The following is a 20,124-nucleotide window of genomic DNA, read 5'->3' as shown; positions in this document are numbered from 1 at the left end:
AGATTGCACCACTGCACTCCAGCCTGTCAACGGAGCGACACTCCATCTCAAAAAAAAAAGAAAGAAAAGAAAAAAGAAATTGCACCACTGTAACTCTAGATTGAGTGAAAGAGCTCGAAAAAAGAAAATGAGCAAATGTGATTTCTTTAATAACCCTCTCTTTCTGTGCTGATGGAAGTAGAGTTCTTCTAACTCCTTCCTTCTCAGGAAGTTCCAGGATACTGTTCCCTTGGCTGTTCCCTTGGCAGTTGTCTTTCCTATTTTAAGGTCACGGGGGACTAGACAGGATTTTCTCTGTGACTTTGGCTCTCCTACTTACAGAGCTTGTTAATTTTATTCAGCCAAGTGGTAGATTCTGGCTATATTCTTTTTGATTGGTTATTCTGGTTACATTCTTTAGAACAATCTTTGTTTGTTTCAGGGTGTTTGTTTTAAGATGACTATTTTCTGGGCATAGTTATGTATTGCCAATTTAAAAGATCAGCAAAATAGTTGTCACTTTAAATCTTCTGAGAACTCTTCCTTCTAGAATAACAAACACATCTGGATGTTGCCAATTGAGTTGATTTAGATATTATATTGTTAATAATAAGATCTGGACATTCTGAGTCATAAGAAATTATGAGTTGCATAATTTTAGTGTTTAGTTGTGTGCTGGTGCTTTGAAAATGTTTCATTCATTTGTTGTATATGTCATAACTACCAAAATTAGATAGAATTTCCCATTTCCCAGCTGTGTCATGTGATAGAGCTGTTTAATATAGGGTAAGCTTTTATGGAGGTGTCTTTTATATAAGTTTTGTGAGCTGTAAGCTACTTGTCAGCCTTCCTGAAAGGTCTCCACAGAAATGCATATCTATCCACTCTCCTCTTGGTCTGTGCTCCAGTAGATAGGGAGTGGATGGAATAAGAGCTTAAAATTAATGCTTTAGATCTTTTGGGATTTTTCTCTGTAGTGCAGCTCATTGGAGAGTTGGCTATGTGGGAAATAGATGGAATGCTGCTAATGTTGTGGAAAATAGGCCACACTCTCTACCTTCCTAGAAATAATTTACCAAAGCTGTGTGGCTTGGCTTATCCAGTTCAAAATATCTACATTGAAAATTAGTTGCATATTTTGTTTGCTTTCTTTAGGGGTATGAAATTATGTTGCTTTTCTTTTTCTTTTCTTCAACTAGTTTCAACTCTCCATGTTTACTGTCTGCTGATCCTGGAAGAATTTTAACCATACTTTAGTCTGTTTTTGAGTGTCTAGAGAACAAAGTTGCCTAAATCAGACATGTCAGACTAAGGCATAACAGAATTACTCTTAAGAGCAATTAAAGTACTTTACTGTGAAATAAACATTTTCAGTATTTTCCATTTTTGATGTTAGAGTTGTGCCTGTGTGTGATAGTAAAGCAACAGATTTTCTTTCCAGTATGGAGAGAAGAGAGAACTGTCCTCTACAGTTGCAGGTGTACTCCAGTTTTTCACATTTTCTAAAATAAGCAAATGAAAGGATTGTGTTTATGTTACAAAAAGGGAGTTTTGTTTTACCAAGAAATTACACTACATGAGAACTACAAAAGAATTTAACTGCATAGTTCAAAAACTGTGAAACCATATGAACTATATGCAAATGATTTAAAATACAAAAGTTAAATTTGCATATGACTTTTTAGAAAAATGCCCTCCATAAAGTAGAATTTTGTATCAATATTATTTCTTTGTATAACCGTGGAATCCATTCACAATATAGGGTGGGAGGGCAGTTCTCTTTGATTCTGCCTTCCTTGAAGGCAGCTCTGTCAATTGATAAATCTCTGGTGACTTGCTCCCTGTTTGAATGAAGGGGTGGAAAGGTCCTCCGTCTCTCCCTCCAGGAAACCATCTTTAAAGTCATGGAATTGCCATTTATCTCTAGTTTAGCTAAAAGGATAGGGATCTGTTTTAGAACTTTGGCCTTAAAAACATTTTAAGAATATCACTAAGCCACAATAAAGTGCTACTTTTGTTTATTATGTAAATATACTTTCATTTTAAGAAAATACTGTGATTTATAACTGATTGCATGGGTGAGAGGGAAGAGAAAATAGTGACTAATGGGAATTGTTTAGTAGAGTTGTTATATGTATTTTATTTTACTTGGCAGATTTTTCCCTCCCAAAATGGAATGGTGATTCACATATAACTTTGACAGAAAATCATATTTATGATTGGAATTGTGCAGGAGGTGCTTTAAAGGAAAATGTTTTCATGGCTGAGTTAGGACAAGGTGTTATCTAAATCAGGAATGCCTTAGAAGTGATACCAAATGTTTTATCTGTCTGAAGTAGTATCTGTGTTTTTATTTGTAAACATGCATTCTTTTGGTTGGATTTATGGAAGACTAGCAAACCAGAAATATGGGTTTTAGCATTGCGGTCTGGCTGCCTATGAGGCCAAGATGCTTTTCTGCCTGCAGGGACTGTCCATCCCTGTTTCTCAGCGGGCTGGAAGTGTCTGTGTATTTGTCTTCCTTTCTCTTAGCATAGATACTGCCAGGTAGGGGGGGCACATCATTCTTAGATTCAGGTCCGTGTTAGGGAAACACATGTAAGTTACTATGACTCTTGTTTTCTGCATTCCCAGATGATAAACAGCATAAAATTAGGAATAGTAGAAACTTGGCAAGATTGGACAGTGAGTCAGGTCTTTAGATGAATTTTAAAAATCTGTAAAAATGTTTTCAAGAAACTTTTCAGCTTTTCGGTACTGCTTTTCACGGAAATAGCAGATTTACCGTGAACTGATGTTACGTCTTGTAATGAAATCTAGCTTGGAGTCCATGGGACAACAAAGTTATGACAAAGACAGATAAGAGGACACTTACTTTGTGTCTCTGTCAGCCATTTAAGAGCAGAAAGTTTGCATAAATGAACTTTTCTTCTGAAGTAGATCTTGGTTGTAAGAGAACTTATGAAAGGAAGAGGGACATTTTAAACATGTTTCAAAACTGAGTTGCTGGTGAGGCCGCAGATAGTTTTTAGAGGTTCAAGGGAAATCAGGCAATGTCTCATCTGTTGTTAATTAATGAAATGAAACTGGAGTCACTAGAGTGCAGCAGTGAATGAAAGGTCAGTGAATGGAAAAAACTGTCAATGAAGGAGGATGTCAGCAGAGTGGAACATTGTCATAGATAAAGATCAGGGAAAATGTACTCTGGCTGAGGTAGTGTTTTCTGGAAGTGACTGGGAGCCACAGTTTGGGACATTTCAAGCCAAACGGAGCACTAAATGAATATTCTGATTGCAGCTAAATCTGCTAAATATTTTTAAAATATTTGTTTGCATTCGTTCTAGAGATCAGTTGAAAAGATTTGTGAAAAAGAAGCTTCTTGTTTTGTAACGTGTTTTACAATGTAGTGTTGCTTTGTTTGGCTCTTGTTTTGAGGCTGAATAATGGTTTCTTTCTCTCTTTTATTTGTTTTCTGTCTCAGAATTTTCTAGAGCCACACTTACTTTTGAGGTCCACCGAAGGTAAAGTGATCTAGGATCACTGTACTAATTAACAATAGAGCTGGACCTCAAATAGCCTGGCTGATGGCTTAGTTTATGATTATTGCAAAATTGCATCTCCTCTGAAAGTTGTTCTGTGGCAGGTGACCTGAAAGCCAAGACACAGCCTCAGCTTTACTACCAACCTGTAAATGGTGGTCATGAACAAACCAGTGACCATATTTGCTTTTCACCTAGTTCATCTGTAAACTTTGTTATTGGTGTCATGTGAAATTGCCTTTAAAGAGATTTTCCTTTCTCTGGTCTTGTCAGATCTTCTTTCTTCTCCCTCATTGAAGCTTTTGAACGATATAGCTTTGGGGATATAGCTTCCATCACTTTGGGAGAGGGCCATGGGCTTTTCCCGAGACCCCATGAATATCATCAACAAGGCTGTCCCTGCATTCAAGGGAGAGTGGAAGCTAATTCCATAGGATTTACAAAAGTAGACTTAAAACCTGGCTCTTGTAATTATTATATTACGTGATTCTGAGCCTTTATTACGTGAGTCTGAGCCTATATTATGTGATTCTGAGCTTTATCTGTAAATGGGAATAGTAATAACACCTACCTCATAGCAGAGTTGTAAGAGTACGTAAACACCTATAGAGTGCTTAGGGTAATGTCAGTCACATGATAAATGTTCAGTACGTTCTATGAGTACATAAGGTTAAAATGGAATTCAAGTGGCATTTCCTGGGATTCTCTGGTTTCTCTTTGAGAACATTTACTGGAATATGGTTTTGTTGTATGTATGTATGTATGTATGTATGTATGTATTCTTTTGAGACACGGTCTTGCTTTGTCACCCAGGCCTGGAGTGCAGTGGTGCGATCACAGCTCACTTCATCCTCAACCCTCCTAGGCTCAAGCAATCCCCCCATCTCAGCCTCCCAAGTAGCTGGAACTACAGGAATACACCACCACATCCGGCTAATTTTTGCATTTTTTGGTAGAGATGGGGCTTTTCCATGTTTCCTAGGTCATTTTGTTGGATTAAATGACAAGCATTCCATGAACTATTTAGAACCAGAAGAGAAAAAAATATGAAAACTGTTCTTTAGAGAAACACCAGAACTGGCAGGGCACAGTGGCTCATTCCTGTAATCCTAGCAGAGGCCAAGGTAGGCAGATCGCTTGAGCCTAGAAGTTCAAGACCAGCCTTGGCAACAGAGGGAGATCCTGTCTCTACAAAAAATACAAAAATTAGCTAGGTGTGGTGGCGCTCACCTGTACCCCTGGCTACTCGGGAGGCTGAGGTGGGAGGATCGCTTGAGCCTGGGAGACAAAGGTTGCAGTGAGACGAAATCATGCCATTCCAGCCTAGGCAACAGAGTGAGACCCTGTCTCAAAAAAAAAAGAAAAAAAAAAAAGAAACGCCAGAACTACATGTTAACAGATGTTAAAATTTAACATCATACAATTAAATTATAATTAAAATAGTGCTTGTCAGTTGTTAGGTTGGGTAGGTGTAAGAAAAGGAAAGAATGATGAGAATCTTTAACATTTATTGTTACAAGAACTACCTTGGGGAAAAAACTCACTTTAAATAATGACTGTATTATTCAATTAGAGAGACTGAAAAGAAACTAAACATGAATAGAAACAAAAGCATAAATTCTAAACAGTGGGCACTCATATACCAATATTGGCTGATCCCCCTTTTTTGAGATTGTCTGTGGGTTATACTTGTAGGTGTAGGAGTTCTCATTAACTCCATTTTAGCAGTTGCTTTGACCCCAGTGTAGCATTTCATAAGTGTGAATTCCACTAGCTATTGATATATTTTAGGGGGAATTCCATGGTCAGATAAGTTTGGGGAAACTTACTAGACTTCAATAAATGAAACCAGTTTCTTTGAAGATGCTTTTCAGAGCTTTTAATACATTAATATGTGCTGTGACTCTCAGGGAGCTAGGATATGCAATATTTCTCTTACTTTTTGGAGCACTATCCTGTCTGTCAGCTTCTGACGCTAGTGCTTTGGGGCACACTTTGGGAAATGTAACCTTACAGGCATTCCTTTTTCTACTTGTGTCTCAGATGAGTCCTAAGGAGGTGTAGCTAAGCAATCAGCTGTAGATCAGAGGTGGAGGAAGGCCTCACAGATGGCACTAGGTCCTGAATGTCTGATCACTATAACAAAAAAAACAACCACTGCTACTTCTTGAGTGCTTTACTTTATGCCAGGCACAAAATACTTGTGATATATTAACTAACTCTCTCAATAACTCTGTGAGGTATTATTGTATCCTTGTTTTATAGATGAGGAAGCTAAGAGTCGGAGGGCTTTTAAGCAGCTTGACAGATCAGACACCTAGGCAGTGGTAAAGCCAGGACAGCAACTCCGGTACAAGGCTTGTGCTCTTACTTTCTCTGCTGTATGATCATGGGGCTTGCTCACATGTGCATGCTGTATGTACTTCTACGTGTGCATGCATGGGGCAGTGCGAGGGTGGTATTCTTGGACAAGAGAACAACATAGATCTTGGACAAGAGAACAACATGGAACTGTGAAATAACAGTAAGTTTTGTGTGGCTGGAGGTCATAATTGGAAATGGTAAGAAATGAAACCATGAAACTGTAAGGTACAGATCCTGAGGGCCTATGACACAAAGGAATTTGTGATTTCTAGAACGGATCTATGGATTCAGCCCATCAGGCTACCTTAAGAACTTCAGTAAGTGGAGGAACTTTTAACTGCTTGTGTGTTAAAAAATATATAGACAGACACTTAGGTTGGAGGCCAGGCCACTCTTTTACATTCTGCAGGTGACATAGTTGTCAACTGCCTACCATTCTGCTGTGCTGAGGACCCTGCACTGAGCCCAAGGCGTCTGGCTGAATTATGCCTGAGTTGAACAAGGCAAAATGAGAGATGACTCCCTCTCAACTTCCTGCACTTCTAGCAGTTTTGAAGTAGAGGAAGGTCTAATACAATGTAACTCAAGGAGATGAAGATAAATACTTCAGTGAGATTTCAGGGTCTTGTTCAAGGCTCAGTTAAAAACGTACTATCTTCTAGTAAGACTTAACATGTTATTTGTTGTTGTTTTTTGTTTTTGAGACAGAGTCTTGCTCTATCGCCCAGGCTAGAGTGCAGTGTGGTGCCATGTCAGCTCACTGCAACCTCCACCTTCCAGCTTCAAGCAATTCTTCTGCCTCAGCCTACCAAGTAGCTGGGATTACAGGTGTCCACCACCACACCTGGCTAATTTTTGTATTTTTAGTAGAGATGGGGCTTCACCATGTTAGCCAGGCTGGTCTCAAACTCCTGACTTCGGGCAGTCCGCCCGCCTTGGCCTCCCAAAGTGCTGGGATTACAGGTGTGAGCCACCAAGCTGGGCCTTGTTTTTAAATTTAGTATTAAAAATATATGAGTATCTCCTGTCAAACAAATCTCCTTGGCTCGGACTTACTGGATAATGAGGGTTCGGATAGCAAGGCATTTATCTAAAAATTTATCAGAATCTGTTTGGATCCTGTGTTTGGGTTTGGATAACAAGAATGTTTAGGTTGGAAAGCAAATACCTTACTCATTTTTTCTTTTCCCAGAGGGAGTGAAAGCACCTCCTTTGGCTATATAGATTTCAGTCCATTGAGTGTGGCAAGACTGTGACTTAGTGAAGGTCATGGAGCAGATCATTATAAGGACAGGACTAGAAAAAAACCGAATTCTTCTAATTCTGAGTCCAGTCATCTTGCCATAAAGCCTTCCTGTACCCTAAGTAATTAGTCTGTCAGCACTTCTTTATAGTACTTGCTGAGATGAACAGGAGCTCTCCAGACATCAGTGGTAATTACAGAGACCTTGACTAACTGCCCAGGGAATCCCAAGAACTTGATAGAGTATTTGTAGGTGGGAGTATGTTTATGGTACCTTTGCAATAAAAAAAACTTGTATGGTAGAAAGATTTAAAGTTAATTGTAGAAAGAATTTTTAACTTGATCAATTTTATTTCGAAGAAGTTGCATTCAGACTCAGTTCTCATTTCTTATATCCCCATTTTGCTTCTGTGAATTATTGGCTTGGTTACTTGCTACTAACTTTAAATCTTCTTTATGTTCCACAAAACATTTGCATGGGGAGTGGGGAGCAAATGTTGTAGGGTATGTGAAAATGAAGAGAATGTCTGAGACAGGAGTCATTTTAAGTGCCTGCAGGACTTGCCTATCCCCATGGTAGCCTTAGAAGCCAAGCATAGTGCTGGATTATGCTTCAGTCTTAGCATTAGCAGCTGTAGCCAGGAATAGGTATGTGGTGACATCCACTTGGATACATGGGTTCAATATGTTTTAAACCATTTTAGCTGAGCAGTTCACAGAAGGCTGGTTTTTACTTTGTGCGTGGCATAATTTTACATAATTTTATAATGTTTATTCTTAGGTGGGTTTGCTGAGTTCTCTCGTTGTTTCCCTGGCCTCTGTGAAGGAAAATCCACTCTAGTCCCTTCCTGCATTTCTCAGCCTTGCTTACCTGTTGCCAACATTGGGCCAACCCGAATTCTTCCCAATCTTTATCTTGGCTGCCAGCGAGATGTCCTCAACAAGGTGGGTGCTTTGAAAATATCGTTCATTGCCGGGTTTATATTGTTAGCTGGAGAAACAGCAGTTGCCCATTATGTCATTGAAACACACCCCAATCTCAGAAAGGAAGCGCTACGCCATTCGCAGTGTGTTCCCCAGGTAACAGTTGCATCATCTCTTGTAGTGTTAATTTGTTTGATGTTACTTTTTGCCACAGGAAACCTAAACTGTTTTCATGTTTGCTTGTTCTTAACAGGTCCAAGAGACCTGAAATAGGACACAATTTTTCAGAAGTTTAGCCTTATATTCTTAGGGTTCTTAGGGTATTAATCAATCTGTTATAGTAATTGGACACACTCAGAAAGGCTAAGACTGCCTGGGTTATCACACATTTAGAAATGTATTTATTTATTGCAACACATTAGAAAGCGATGCAGGTTGGGCTTGGATTGAGGAAGATCCTGATGACAGCTGCCTGGGGGCTAGGGAGAGGTGTTAAAAAGTTGGTGAGGATGAAGGCTGAAACTGTGCCACTGCCAGTCTCCCTGGGCTAAAGCTCGTTGGAGGAGTTTTGTTGAGAAAGAAGAGGGAAGAGCATGGATTCTTGCTGAGAAAGACACGGGCCCTACTGCACAAAGCGGGGCCTAATAGAGGAACACATTGGATTGAGTGAGGCCTTCGTATATAATGGTACAAGCAGAACAGCAGTAGAACTATAATCTGACTCCACAGCGTGTATGCTCTTAATTAGTAATGCTACAAAACAGTGCTCTTACTGCTGGAAAAGTGGTTTTTCTCTAAAATGTCTTAATTTACATCACCACGAACTGAAAAAGCAGTCAAAGATCTTAACTATTGGTGATCCTATACAAAGGAAAATACGCCTTAACATTTTCTCCTTGAGTAACTAGGAGAATTGGGCTGATTGTAAAATAAGCTTCCAGACTGGCTTTCTTTAGCACATGGAAGGCAAGGCTTTTTAGAAGGAAGAAAAATGCCCTATTATTGGGTCACTGGGTAGCAATAAGGCATTCTTTTTTTTTTTTCTTTTGTGTTTTTGAAACTCCTGCCTCTTCAAAATTTCGCCTCAACATTGCATTGTTAATATGTCTGCTTTTACTGTGAGATGTGCTGCTTTGAGGTTTAATAGTTCATGCTTGTACTGAGCCTTTCTGGTGGGGTCACAATGCCTTTGAGCATGTAATTATTAATTCTTGTTAGCGGTAAGTGGGCTATGTTACAGAAAGCAAAATTAATTTCCTAAAGTCACATGCATTCCTGGGGGAAAGCCGGAGATGGTTTATTTAATCCTCAGATCAGAAAATAAAATTCCTAGTTAAGAATCCTGTTTACTCCTGGTAAACCTTAACCAGCAAGTCAGCAGGTCATTCCATAAGTAATTGTATTACAGATCATTTTTGTTACTTTTGACGCTGAATTAAAAGACACATTCATTTGCTATATGCCTTTTTCAGATCTAACAAATATGTTAGTTAAAAAAAAGTGAGAGCAGTTAAACCGGAATTTAGAGTTGAGGATGGGAAAAGGAGTAGTTTTCTCTTTTTAACTCTGGCTTCTAAACATATTCGGCGCTAATGAGGATATATAGGTAGATGCATTGAGCGGAAATGTTTGTGGCAGGGAGAATGGGTTTGTGAAGTTTATAGGACAACACCTTGGTCAAGGAGTTGTTACAGAAGGCTTGCCAGGAAGCACCCTTAACAGACTTTAACTTTTATTCTGCGAGGATGGTGAGAGATAAGAATAAACTGGTAGGCTGGATGCCTTTGAAAGCAGTGAATATAAATTTATATTTGTGGCTCACAGACTTTGGAATCCCAGCACCTTGGAAGGCTGAGGTGGGCAGATCACTTGAGCTCAGGAGTTTGAGAACAGCCTGAGGAACATGGCAAAACACTGTCTCTACAAAAAGTACAAAAATTAGCCAGGTTTTGTGGCCTGAGCCTGTAGTTCCATTTACTTGGGAGGCTGAGGTGGGAGGATCGCTTGAGCTTGGGAGGTGGAGGCTGCAGTGGGCCCACATGGTGCCACTGCACTCCAGCCTAGGCAACAGAGCAAGGCCCTGGAGAGAGAGAGAGAGAGAGAGAGAGAGAAGAAGAACAAGAGGAGGAGGAGGGAGGGAGGAAGGAAAGAAGGGAGAGAGGGAAGGAAGGAAGGGGAGAGGGAGGGAGGGAAGGAGAGGGAGGAAGGAAGAGAGGGAGGGAGGGAAGGAGAGGGTGGGGTGTGTATGTTTGAAAAGGGTGGGTATGGTTGACCTCTAGGTTCATTGTCAACAAGAGCCTTAGTGCTGAAGGGGATTTCAGAGATCATTTAGTCAAGCACCAGCAGTTGATAAATGAGGAAATCAGTATTCTGGAAATGTTACATGATTTCTTCAATATCACTCAGTTGTTTTCTAAGTAGATTAGCCTCTCTTTTACAAATAGTCTAAACTCATCTATCTTCCTGCTCAACTTCCTGACTTATACTTTCCAAGAGAAATAATATGCTTCTTTTCTTCCCAAAGATCTCTGAAGCTGAAGATGTTATAATCTTTCCTAAAAGTACAGTTCTTTTTATTAAAATTCAGAAGTTGAAGTCTTTACAAACAGCAACCATGAGGCCACTAATATTACTAGTGTTTTTTTTAAATGAAGTGCCACCAAAATATGTTAAAAGCATGTCACAGAAATTTTCTTGGGAGGATCATGATGTTTGCCATTTAAAATGTTGGGCTTTTTATATTATTGGATTTAACCCTCATAATAGGATTAGAAGATACATTTGCCCCAAGCTAAGTCACTTACTGGAGATTATGTCATTGATTTCAGAGCTGGTCAGTGGCACAGATCAAATGTAAACCCAAGCTGCTGTGATTTTAAGTCCCATGCTTATAGTGCACCAAAAATGCCCATCTTCTGGAAAAAGGAATTATCTATAGCAGGCTGTTACGAAGGACTGACAGACCTTAAGTCTATTGAGTCACAACTGAGAATTTCTTCCCCTGTTTTTTCTGTAACATCATCTGTACCAGTACTGTCTAATAGAAATATAATACAAGTCACATACATCATTTAAATTTTTCCAGTGGCTTTTAAAGGTAAAGAAACAGGCAAAATTAATTTTAATAACTTATTTCATTTAACCTAGTATATCTAAAACAGTATTTCAACATGCAATCAGTATACAAAATTATTGAGGTATTTTACATTCTTTTTTTTGTACTGAGTCTTTAAAATCTGGTGTGTGTTTTATACTTACAGCACATCTCAATTTGGAGTAGTCACATTTTAGGGGGTCAGTAGCCATGTGTGGCTTGTGGCTACCTCATGGGACAGTATAGGTCTCAGCATGTATTAATTTTTACTGATGTTTTGAATACATGGTTTCTTTTGTAGAAGACCATAAGAAGTCATCAGTACCAAAAACATACTTTTATTTTCTTTTTCCCTCACAACTGTACTTTTGTTTCTCACAGTGTGTTCTTTCATCCTCTAGTCTTTGTACTAGAGCTGAAATGGGAGCAGCTTATTATACTAAATAAAAGTCATCTGCTGAATTCCAGTTCATATCTGAAATGGGTGGGATTTGAGAAAGAATCTCTGGTTACTCTGTGAAAGACAAAGGTTCTTGATTGCCTTTATTATCAGTTACCATTTCAAATGCAGACTTTTGTTCACACTTAAATACATGAAGCATATGACAGAATTACCTGTTGGGAGTAGTTATTAAGAAGAACTGTATCTGAGGTGAACCACTGCAGCTTCTTTTCTAAAGGAGCTCTGCTGCCCACCCCTTACCCATTTAAATAATCTCCTGTCAACATTCTTTGAGTAGCTTCTTATTTCATCCTCTTAACATACAAACTTGGTTTTCCTACGCCTCCTTATTATTCTGCCTGGTACGAAGTAGGAAGACTGCTACTTTCTCTGTTGTTTTCTTAGAAGAGTTAGGCAACAACAAATGGCGTAAACACAATATAGGCTAGGAATGCTTTCAGGGTTTCCAGTGGAAATATATGACCTAGGAAGACAAAAGGCTATCAAAATTATCAATAAAATATTTCTTCCATGTCTATTATGTCACTGTATGTGGAACACCATACAGTGATCAAGTTGGTTGGTTAGACAAGACCTATTCATTCAACAACAATCCACATGACAAAGTGACTACAAGTCCCTCCCAATGCAGAGGCAGCGCGGCATGATGATGGTTCAGAGCCAGTTTTGGGGATGGACAAAAGCTGGACAGTGCTTTTGGATGGACCTTACCAGCCATATCACCTTAGCTGTTACTGCATCTCAATTTCTTTACCTGCACGTCGTAATTCCAGCTTCCTGGTGTTCTTGTAATATTCAAATGAAATGGCATAGGCCAGGCACCAAGCACAGTTTCTGGTGGGACCCTTGTTGTCATCTTAGGGTAGACTATGCAGCATGCTAGGGCAAGTAGTAGATACAGTGTGTTTTGTCATTTGAGGAAGGCTTGATGGAATTGAGTAGGACTTGAGGCCAGATTTGAAGGCAAACGGATGGGCAAATGCAAAATTAGTCATGGAATTGACTTCAGAAAGAAAAATTACAATTCTCTTATTTAGAATTGCAATGCCTGTGATTATTCAATGAGATCTCTGTCCTCAGCGTCACTGAACGTAAAGAATTTGACCAAACAGAACAGTTTAAGGCCATATATTAATCTGTTCTCTGTATTACTCCACAGTCTGCATCAACAGATTGTAGAACTCATATTTAGAAATTAGTCTGACTGCAGGAGGAAGTTTATTTGAGGGTTAGGAGAGAGAAAGTTTTAATGGGAAAAAATTGTGAATGGAAATAATCATAAAATTAAATTTTCCTTGACTCACAGATAATCATTTTTGAAAGTTTACTCAACTGTGTGTTGAAACTGGAATGAATTTTTTAAATCCTTAGAGGGCTTATGTCTTCCACTTTGCAGATGAAACTCACCTGCTATATTCAATGTAATTTCCCTACTTAATACCCATTAGGAGAAAGGATAGTTTGGATTACTGAAAAATAAACATCATGGGCTTTTTTTTTTTTTTTTGTAGTGGCTTTATTGAGATACAATTCACATACCATACAATTTACAAGCAGTTTTTACAATGAGTTAAAATAAGAGAACTAACATTTTAGGAGACTCTATATTATGTGTCAGGCATCTTACTATCCTCATAGTAACTTCACAAAATACACATCATTAGCCCTATTTTACAGGTGAGAAAATGAAAGCTATCGGAGGGTAGGTAACCTTCCCAAGATCACTCAGGCGATGAGTGGTAATATGCTGAGCTGTGCTCTGGTTGTTGAGCCGTTACCCATGTACGGTACTTTATTCCATGCCACAGTGAGATTCCACGCTAACCACTAATGAATTGCTTCTAAGAAGAGATCCTTTAGGAGTGTGGTTTAAAAAATCTATCAGTCTTCCCAAAATGGCATTTGATAAAAGTTCTATAGCTTGGCAGTAAAACTCTTTAGCTTGGTATTTAAGACCCTTTAGGACCTAATACCACCTTTTTAGTTCTTACCTCTCCTGTTCTCTTCCTCTGCTCATCCTCTTTCAGTGTCTGGACATCTTGCCTGGTGAGTGCAGCCCAGATACTTCTGTGTCCTGTCCTTGGTCTTCTTTCATTTTCTATACTCTATCCGGAGTGTCTCTGCCACCATCTGAGCTTCAGATGACAATTTTAGTTCCATTATAAATATTCTTCTCAGAATCCTTCCCTTTGGTTTTACTCCTGTTTTCCAATGCCATTTTGCTTATCCTGCTACATTATATTCATCAGATACCTCTTTGTGTCATCGTTACTCATGCAACTGTCTTATATCTGCTAGTAGACTGTTCATCCCCAGTAGGAACGCTTGCTTTTTTGCGCCCCAGAGTACCTTGATGTATAGTAAGTGCTTGGTGATTATTTTTCAAGATAAATAGTTATATCCTAATTTGTAACCAGTGCAACATGTATGAAATTCACGTCCTTAAAAATTAAGTAAGCACACCTTCTGTTAATTTACTCAGACAACCTTCTTGTGGCCGGACATGGTAGTCACACCTGTGGGAGGCCGAGGCAGGCAGATCACCTAAGGTCAGGAGTTTGAGACCAGCCTGGCCAACATGGCAAAAGCCCATCTCTACTAAAAATACAAAATTAGCCGGGTGTGGTGGCACATGCCTGTAATCCCAGCTACTCAGGAGGCTGAGGCAGGAGAATCGCTTGAACCTGGGAGGCAGTGGTTGCAGTGAGCCAAGATCGTACTACTGTACTCCAGCCTGAGCAACAAGAGTGAAACTCTCTCTCAAAAAAAAAAAAAAAAGAAAAAAGAAAACCTTCTCTTAATGAATTTGAGAAACTAAAATTTTCAACCCAAGAAAAATAAGTCTTTTATAAATTATGAAATGATGGAATATAAGGTAATGACATTTTACAGTGACTTGTAAAATGAAAATGTACAAGGAACATACATGAAGTTTTCTCATTAGAAGATGCTAATAAACCAGTTATTAGATACTGATTTTAGTCAGCTTCATGGTTAAGGGCTCCTTCATGTATTCACTCAGCAAATGTTTACCAAGCTTCTACCATGTGCCAAACAGTGTTCTAGGTGCTGGGGGTACAGCAGTAAATGAGACAGTAGTCTCTGCTTTCATTAGTTTACATCCGAGAGAAAGAAACTTGATAGGAAGCATAATAAATGTGTAAATTACATGTATAGCAGATGGTGATGAGTGCTAAGAAGAAAACAGGGTAAGAGGGCTGGGGAGGACCTGTGAGGTGTGTGTTGTAATTAAATGGGTGATCAAAGTAGGCCTCATTGAGATAGAGGCATTTGAACAAATACTCGAGGTCAAAGAGTGAGCCATTTGAATAGCTGGAGGAAGAACAGTACAGGCAGAAGCAGCCACCAAGGCAAAGACTGCAGCGCACGTGGTATGCAAAGGAAGAGTGAGGCCAGTGTGGCTGGAGCAGAGTGAGCATGGGAGAGTGTCGTCAGAGAGGTAATGGGAGCAGATCTGGACAATACAAGACTTCTACCTAGGCCTTGTAAGACCTGAGCTTCTACTCTGAGAAAAAGAGCTCATTGGAAGTTTCCAAGCAGAGGAGCAACATAATCTTACTTACATTGTTAGGATCACTTTAGTTTCTGTGCTGAAAATAGGCTGAATTTCCTACAGGATGGAATCAGGGAGGCCGGTTAGGAGGCTCCATCCTTGTGGGTTGGAGTCAGGGTGGAAGTAAGGTGAGATTTGGGCTATATTTTGAAGGGATAGCCAATAGGATTGGATGGTAGGAGTGTGTGAAAAGGAGAGGTGTCAGGGAGACTGGAAGATGCAGTTGCTTTTAACTGAGATGAAGTCTGTGGGAAGAGCAGGAGTCAGTTCTGGACATGCTGAATTGAAATGCCTGTTTCACTTTCAAGTGGAGATGTTGAGTAGACAGATGGATATATGAATGGGGTGGGGGATCCCTGAAGGAGGAGGTATAAAGGTGGGAGTCATTAACATACAGACAGTACTTGATGTCATAAGAGAGGATCAGATAATTAATAAGAGGCAAAATATAGATGAGAAAAGGATTGAGCCGTGGGCACTCCCACCCTGAAAGTCTGGGGAGTTGAGAAGGACCCAACAAGGGATATTTAGACATAAATATTGAGGAAGGAAAGAAATCAAGGAGGCAGTTAAACAATGTGTTTTCCAGGAGGAAGGAGTAATCAAGTGTGCCAAGTAGTACTGTAGGTCAAGAGAGATGAAGACTGAGACTTGGTCCTTGGATTTAGCAATGTGACTGTCCCTGGTGATCATCGAGCAGGTTTGGTAGAGTCTCGGGGGTGAAAGCCTGAATGGAATGGCTTCAGGAGATAACAGGAGTGGAATTGAATATACCAAGTAGAAGGAGCTCTTTGAAGGAATTTCAAGAAACAAAGATACGGGGTAATGGCTGGAGGGAGCGTCGAAGGTGAGAGGAGATATTTTAAGGTGGTAGAAATGGTGGCTTGTTTGATTGCAGGTAGGAGGAATGATCCTGTACAGTGGAAAATTGATGTTGGAAGAAAGGAGAATCATGAAAGCTGTATCCTTGAGAAAGAGGGGATGGATTTATTTAGCAAGTGGGAGGGATTGGCCTTACGAGTGTGGACAGTTCATCCAGGACAACAGGTGGGAAGGCACAGCATCTAAGTGCATTTGCTGGTAGAAGGGTAAATGTGGTGATGGAAGGCTATCAAAATTTGCTTCTGACTGTTTCAATTTTTCCATTGTAGTAGGAAGCAAGATCATTCTTCAGCTGTGAGTGAGGATGAGTGGGGACCTATAGGGAGTTTGAAGAAAAAGGGAAATAGAATGACATGGGAAGAGAAAAAGTGAAGGACTGGGGAAATAGAGTGATTGCTGAGGAGTATGAATTGAAAGTGAGATCAGGTAGCATTGTGGAGTGTTTTTCTCTGGTCATGTTCAGTGGCATGAGCAATGCAGACTAGGTGGAGAAGTCTATTTCACTAAGGTTGTAATCTTGCCAAGTTGAGTATCAGCAATTGATGGGGGCAGAGGAAGTTAGGGTAAAAGCAAAGGAGTGATTGTCATGATTGATTATACAATTTAAGTTGGGCAAGGAAGGAAGACAGACGTCATGGGGATGAAGGACAGAAAAAAGTGTAAGATCATCAGACTGTAGGTCCTACAGGGGTTTACAGACTCCGGGTGTAGTGTAGTATAAGAGAGAGTGAGCTGGAAAGTGGAAGAGTTGTCTAAGAGTAGGGTGCATGAAATCTAGATTATGGAGGGTTTGTGGTAATTGGTAATGACAGAGACCAGGCTAGATCTCATGGGAGTGAGTGGCCAAGATGAGGAGCTCAAAGAACTGTGAGGCCAAGGTGTTGGAAGGATCTTTGAAGGCCAGCAAAAAAGGATTATCTAATCAGTACAAAGTATGTATTTGCAGACTTAGCACAAAGTTGAGCTAAATATTTAACAGCATAAGATGACTGCTCTGTGGAAGCTGAGAGATTATGATGTTTAATTATAGGACAGAGTAAATATTCAGTTGCGCATGTTTTATAAAACATGCTGAAACTAAACTGAATGAATTATATCTCTTTGTAATTTAGTAAGAAGTCATTGATACATATCTGTAAATAAAAGCAATCCTTATTCCGCAAAAGAGTCAGACTCATTCTTCATAATTATAGTTCATTTCAGTTTCACCATTACAAACAATAAGATGGGTCAGGTATGGTGGTGCACACCTGTAATCCCATCTACCTGGGAGGCTGACAGGAGGATCACTTAAATCCCGGAATGTGAGTTTAGCCTGGACAACATGGTGGGACCCTGTCTCTTAAAAACACCAACAAAAATTAAGATCCTCTCCCAGCCAGTTGTATTGAAGTTTGTAAAAAATAAAAAAATCAAGAGAGCAAACTAACAACAGTAGTATGAAACTTTACAAACTTTCTTAACTGACTCCAGAGATTCCACGTCCTCTCTTCCCCATGTCTCTGGCAGGTGAATGCCTGCTGCATGAGTAGGCTCTTTGCTGTAGCACGTCGGCTTCTACCATTTGAATAGTATACTTACCAAGAATCAGTTGTGTTTGTTCTTGAACCCGTTTAGGCCACTCAACTTGTTGTTATAATTATGTATGTTAATTAAAATATGACACCGATGAAATGTGACTGAAGAGAGATGTTTTTCTATGACCTCAGTTAGGTGTTTTGGAAAGATTCAGGAATGACAGATTGCTTTATATATATATTTTTGTCAAATTAGGTGGGAATAAGGGAGCTATAAAGTATTTGGGGGACAGTAGTAATCTAGAAGGCTTTGGCACTGATAGTGTTTTACAAGTATTTCCTCTTCTTTAAAAAATGAAAACTAGAAGTGGTAGATGTGTTTAGGTATGATTCACTTAAGAACTCCAGTCAGCTAACCTAGAAAAGAAAAAGCTGTGGTCCTGTATCAGAAATTAGTGTATTCATGTACATTTGTTTGTTTTAAGTTAAAATAATGTTTCGAGCATGTATGTATCATTTGTAATGATTTCCTCCTTAACTTTTTCTACTGACTACCAATCCAGATGAGAAGGTGCTTATTTATGATATTTAACTTAGTAGCCAAATTATATTTAGTATTTGGGTACTTTTTTGGTTTGTTTTAAAGTTGTGCTTGTTTTATTTATCAAGTCCCATCTTATTATTCCAAAAATATTTTCAGGTAGCTGGATAACAGATTTAATCAATAGATCTTTTAAGCTAAAAATTCTATAAATAAAGCCATTGAAATTATTTTTTTCTCAGTTCATTTTGCATTTAAAATATTTTACTAGCTGTGTGTAGTAGCTCATGCCTGTAATCCAGGCACTTTGGGAGGCCAAGGTAGGAGGATTGCTTGAGGCCAGGAGTTTGAGACCAGCCTGGGCAATTATAGCAAGACCCTGTCTCTACAAAAAAATTTTTTTTTAATTTGCGGGGAGCAGTGGCACATGCCTGTAGTTCCAGCAACTCAGGAGACTGAGGCAGGAGGATCACTTGACCCCAGGAGGTCAAGGCTGTAATGAGCTGTGATTGTACCACTGCACTCCAGCATGGGAAACAGTGAGACCCTGTCTTTAAAGAAAAAATGTACTTATGTAGCTAGTTACTTTATTGCTCCATCCAATTTGCCTTAGAAGGAACTTAAGCCTCAGTTTCCTTTTTTTTTTTTTTTAAGATGGGGTTTCACCATGATGGCCAGGCTGGTCTTGAACTCCTGACCCCACGTGATCCACCAACCTCGGCCTCCCAAAGTGCTAGGATTACAGGCGTGAGCCACCGCGCCTGGCCATGCCTCAGTTTCTTCATTTGTAAAATGAGGATAAGAACCTACATCAAAGGGTAGTTATGAGAATTAAATGAGACCATCCCTTTAAATGCTTAACACAGTATCTGGCACATTGTAGGCATTCATTAAATGTTAGATATCATTTTCTTAATAGGTACCATGTGTCATTGTATTATTAATAGGTCTCTAACAAAGGTGCTCAGTAAATATTTTTTGACTTAACATAGGTTGATTAAATTATAATTTCTATAAAATGTAGGCTATTAGATTACTTGTCAGAAGGGTACATTGTTCTGTTTTTTTTTTTTTTAATGGAAAATCAAACTTGACAGTCATTGACTTGCAACTTGTTTTCTCTTAGAATTTCCTGTCTTTTAATTGTGTACAGTATATAACACTATTAGAGTCACCCCATTTCTCAGAAAGTTCTGTGATATCTTCATTATTGAATTGAGTGGAAAGGGATATTACTATACTTTTAATTTAACATATCTGTAGTATCATTGGTGGAAAGGAGAAAAAAAAATTATTTTTTCTTAAAGGATCATTGGTGAGAAAGTCCTCAAAGGCTGACTTAATTCCAGTCACCCACTTCTGTTCTTAATGGGTGATCCTGAAACCAGTTTCTGCACCCTGTTGTTGATCAGATAGTACTAGATAAACTCAGCTTCGGTTCACCCATAGAAAAACAAATGTAACCTTTGTACATGTACAAAAGTTAAAGGTTGTGGTAAACACCATTAAGATCTGCATAGCCTGGTAGTTAACCTAACAGAAGCATGAGAGACCATTGGAAGACTTGGGCTCTGGGATAGCTGAAGGGTGTTGCCCAATCTAAGAAACCCACCTAATTTGGAAAGCTGTTTATTGACATTGTCATCTCAGAGATAAGAGATGGTTGCATACACAATCTGGATTTATGCCATTCCCACCGCCCCCCCCTTTTTTTTTTTTTGAGACAGAGTTTTGTTTTTGTCGACCAGGCTGGAGTGCAGTGGTGCAATGTCGGCTCGTTGCAAACTCTGCCTCCCAGGTTCAAGAGATTCCCCTGCCTCAGCCTCCTGAGTAGCTGGTATTACAGGCATGGGCCATCACTCATGGCTGATTTTGTATTTTTAGTAGAGATGGGGTTTCTCCATGTTGGTAAGGCTGGTCTCAAACTCTCGACCTCAGGTGATCCGCCCACCTTGGCCTCCCAAATTGTTGGGATTACAGGCGTAAGCCACTGCGCCCAGCCAC

The 20,124-nt window shown here is 39.4% G+C and overlaps 1 protein-coding gene across 2 annotated transcripts in view; it reads left to right on the top strand.

Moving 5' to 3' along the window:
* DUSP16 (dual specificity phosphatase 16) overlaps window positions 1-20,124 on the top strand; it is a 91,493-nt gene that overhangs the window by 55,586 nt on the left and 15,783 nt on the right. For both annotated transcript variants that reach the window (XM_032253668.1, XM_032253669.1), the window contains exon 4: window positions 7,907-8,070. In XM_032253668.1, the coding sequence (XP_032109559.1) occupies window positions 7,907-8,070 (164 nt within the window). The remainder of the gene's footprint in view (window positions 1-7,906; window positions 8,071-20,124) is intronic.

Source organism: Sapajus apella, unplaced genomic scaffold, assembly GCF_009761245.1.
Source record: "Sapajus apella isolate SASKATOON/1434 unplaced genomic scaffold, GSC_monkey_1.0 scaffold84, whole genome shotgun sequence".
NCBI lineage: Eukaryota > Metazoa > Chordata > Mammalia > Primates > Cebidae > Sapajus > Sapajus apella.
Note: the sequence above shows the minus strand (reverse complement) of the source record. Positions and strands in the feature narration are given on the sequence as shown.